The sequence below is a fragment of the Octodon degus genome, unplaced genomic scaffold (assembly GCF_000260255.1).
Source record: "Octodon degus isolate 3935 unplaced genomic scaffold, OctDeg1.0 scaffold00138, whole genome shotgun sequence".
Lineage (NCBI taxonomy): Eukaryota > Metazoa > Chordata > Mammalia > Rodentia > Octodontidae > Octodon > Octodon degus.
In genome coordinates this window covers 4,870,745-4,874,230 of record NW_004524714.1, presented here as the reverse complement: position 1 = coordinate 4,874,230, position 3,486 = coordinate 4,870,745, and the positions used below count along the sequence as shown (strand labels likewise).

The window sequence follows — 3,486 nt, the reverse complement described above, 5'->3', positions numbered from 1 at the left end:
TTTTTTTGGCGGAACCAGGTATTGAACTCAGGCCCTTGCGCTTGCCAGGGAAGCACTTATTCCACGGAGCCATCTCCCCAGCCCTGTGGTGTTATCTTGATTGCAGAGCACTGTGCATGTACCCTTTTCCAGCACAGCCAGAGGACCCCATGTGCAGTGACTTAACACTATTCAGCCCAGTCTCTAAGTTAAATTATTATTATTATTATTATTTTATTTTTTATTTTTGGTGGAAGTAGGGACTGAACTCAGGCCCTTGGGCTTACCAGGCAAGCAGTTATTCTACTGAGCTCCCCAGCCTTGTGTGGTCTTAAAGTCTTTTTTTAATTGGCAGAACCGGGGATTGAACTCAGGCCTTTGTGCTTGACAGGCTAGTACTTATTTACTGGGCTATCTCCCCAGCCCTTAAGTTAAATTATTATTATTATTGGTTTTTTTGTTTGTTTATTTTTTTTCTTTGGTGGAACTGGGGATTGAACTCAGGCCCTTGCGGTTTCCAAGGAAATTCTTACTCTACTGAGCCATCTCCAACCCCTTCTAAGTTAAATTAAAAATTAAAAATAAATAATAGATTTAGGAAAAGAGAATTCCAAGGATGCTGAGAGTTAGAAGGAGCCTAGCAGGAAAGGAATCGAAGAAAGAAACAGAAAGAGCTGCCAAAAGGTGCGAGAGATCTAGAGATCTAGAGGTGAACCAGGCACAATAGCTAGCATACTCCAGTAGCCCCAGCTACTTGGAGGCTGTGGCAGGAAGACCACCGGAGCCCAGGAGTTCATGACCTGCTTAGGCAACATAATAGGACCCTGGGGAGAGGGAGACATCAACCCCTCATCCCAAAGGGGATAGTGTGGGGCGTCCAAGTCCTTATTATATAAATAAGGAAAGTAAAGTTCAGAAAGATTATTTTGTTTAGGGACAGGGTCTCACTATATAGTTCAAGCTCGCTTTAAACTCACTGTGTAGCCCAAGTTGTCCTGAAACTCACAACAGTCTTTTTGCCTCAGCTTCCTGAGTCCTGGGATTGTAGATGTATGCCATTGTGCCTGGCTACAAACTATCAAGATATTCCCATGGATACTTCTGGGTGTTATTTTCCCGGTCTACCAAGTGAGGACCTTCCTAGTTCTGTGCAGCACTTTTAGGTTACCATGAGGTGAAAGTAGTGACAAAAATCGAACACTGAAGGACTGTGAGCGTAGCAGGTACCGTTGGTGGTCAGGGTGCACTGCTCTGCTGGACCCACTGTCTGTGTGTATCAGTGACCATTGCACAGAGAATGGAAAGAACATACTGGTCCCTCTTCTCTGCTCAGACCTCTTGAAAGCATCCTCCTTTGGCAGGTACGCCCTGACTGCCCCTGGAGACAGCCCTTGTGCTCGAGTTGGCCACAGCTGCTCGTATTTACCTCCAGTTGACGACACTAAGAGAGGAAAGATCTTCATTATCGGGGGAGCAAATCCAAACCAGAGCTTCTCAGATGTGCACACCATGGATCTGGGTAAGACCAACAGCTGTGGAGCGGCCACCCTTGGGCTGAGCATCCCTAATAATACTAGCTCAGACCATATGCCATAGTATTTCTCTAAAACAAAGTAAAAGGGCTGGGGAGATGGCTCAGTGGAATAAGTGCTTCCCTGACAAGCGCAAGGGCCAGAGTTCAATCCCTGGTTCCACCACAAAATAAAAATAAAAATAAAAAAAGTACATCACTGACAGGGCCCTAAGATCTCAGCTGAGCTCTTGCATATACTTGGAAGACCAATACATTCTCTCTTTTTTTTTTTCTGTTTTTTTGGTTTTTTGAAGTACTGGCGATTGAACTCAGGACCTTGTGCTTGCCAGGGAAGCACTTATTCTACTGAGCTATCGCCCCAGCCCTACTTCCTCATTTTGGAGGAAAGAACTTACATGGAGCTCTTGCCATCCAGCCATTCTTTCATCAGATCCTTCTCTGGTAGACCATCGGGGATCTAATCAGTGGTCAAGTCCTGGATACCTCCTCTCTCCAGTCATGTCTTCCCGCTTCACTATGACCACTGTAGCCCCGGGCACTGTTACCCCCAGACTTCTGGACTCACCTCCTTCCTGGTCTTCCTGCTCGCAGGTTTACCTGCTGTACAATACATTTTTCCAGACCTAGCCAGAGATTCTCATCTTAAATAGGAATCCAGCTGCATCACTTGCCCTACTCAAGCTTTTCCCATCCTCATCTCCCAGGTCTCCCCAACCCACATTTGCTGTACTGAATATCTTTCAGTTCCTTAGTCACTTGCTGAGCTCTGCCCTCCAAGCCACTGCACATGCAGTGGTCTCTACTTGGAAGGCCTAACCATTTTGTCATTTGGCTACAGATCACAGGTCACATGTCGGGAAGCTTTCCCTGCTACCTTTGGACTAGTTTAGACCTCATCTGCCTGTATGTGTCCATACTATTGTATACTCCTTAGCCATTTCCGTCTTTTCAGCTTTTAGCATATGTGCTGTTTTCTCTTCTTTCTTTCTTTCTTTTTTTTTTTTTTATAAGCAGAATATATTTATTGGGGGAAAGAAAACTTCTGTCCAATAGAGGGACAGAAGGGGGGGGGGCCTGAGCAGGTTGTCCCTTGGAAGCTGTCTCTTCCAGGGACTTTTATAGAGTAAACCATGTGGTGAGATGAGTGGAGAACAAGGGAACTCTCTTAGGTGGGCATGAGATGGGACAAAACTATGGTCAACCAATGAGATTACAAGCACCATTGCTCAGGTACAATTGATTAAACCCAGTTGAGGGTTTAAACTCAAATGAGGAAGCGAGTCACGTAGCAAGTGGGCATGAACACGGGACAGGGCCTCTCCCTGTTGGGGGTTGGGTTAGTGACTTATTTGAGCTCTTTCAAGGTGATTGATGCCTATTTAGAATATCAATCCTTGATGCCCATCTCTAGGGAAATATGTAGCTGTGTTTGTTTCCTCTTTTGTGTGGGGTGTGGCCCACAGTGGGGAGTGTCTGTCTCTTCCAAGGTGACAGTAACCTTGTCTTCCATACTGTCTCCCTGAGGGTCTGATCCTGTCTGACTGCCTATAATATTTTTATCTAATTCAGCTGCCTACAATATTCCCCCCTCTGAAGAAGTAACCTGAACTGCTGTGAGGGGGCCATGGGCGATGACCACTCTGGCTTTTTCAGGCTGAAAGGGGTTGTAGTTGTTGACCAGCAGTCAGAGATATTCTTCAGAGGTTCTACCTAAAGACCCTCAAAAGCCACCAGGCATTTTCATCTTGGGTAGGGATATAGTTTTGAGTCTGGAGGAGACAAAGCCAAAGAAACAATTAAACATGTATGAGGGCTGGGGAAATAGCTCAGTGGTATAAGTGCCTGCCTGGCAAGAACAAGGTCCTGAGTTCCATCCCCAGTACCAAAAAACAAAACAAAACATATAATAATAACATCAACAGGGTAGTTATGAATATAGTCAAAGGTTTATATCAAGCAGACAGTGTCTTCCC

The 3,486-nt window shown here is 45.4% G+C and overlaps 1 protein-coding gene across 1 annotated transcript in view; it reads left to right on the top strand.

Annotated features, from left to right (window-relative positions):
• LOC101589862 (rab9 effector protein with kelch motifs) overlaps window positions 1-3,486 on the top strand; it is a gene marked incomplete at its 3' end in the record, with an annotated part of 50,929 nt that overhangs the window by 6,565 nt on the left and 40,878 nt on the right. The window contains exon 3 of the mRNA XM_023701654.1: window positions 1,341-1,498. Coding sequence (XP_023557422.1) covers window positions 1,341-1,498 — 158 coding nt within the window. The remainder of the gene's footprint in view (window positions 1-1,340; window positions 1,499-3,486) is intronic.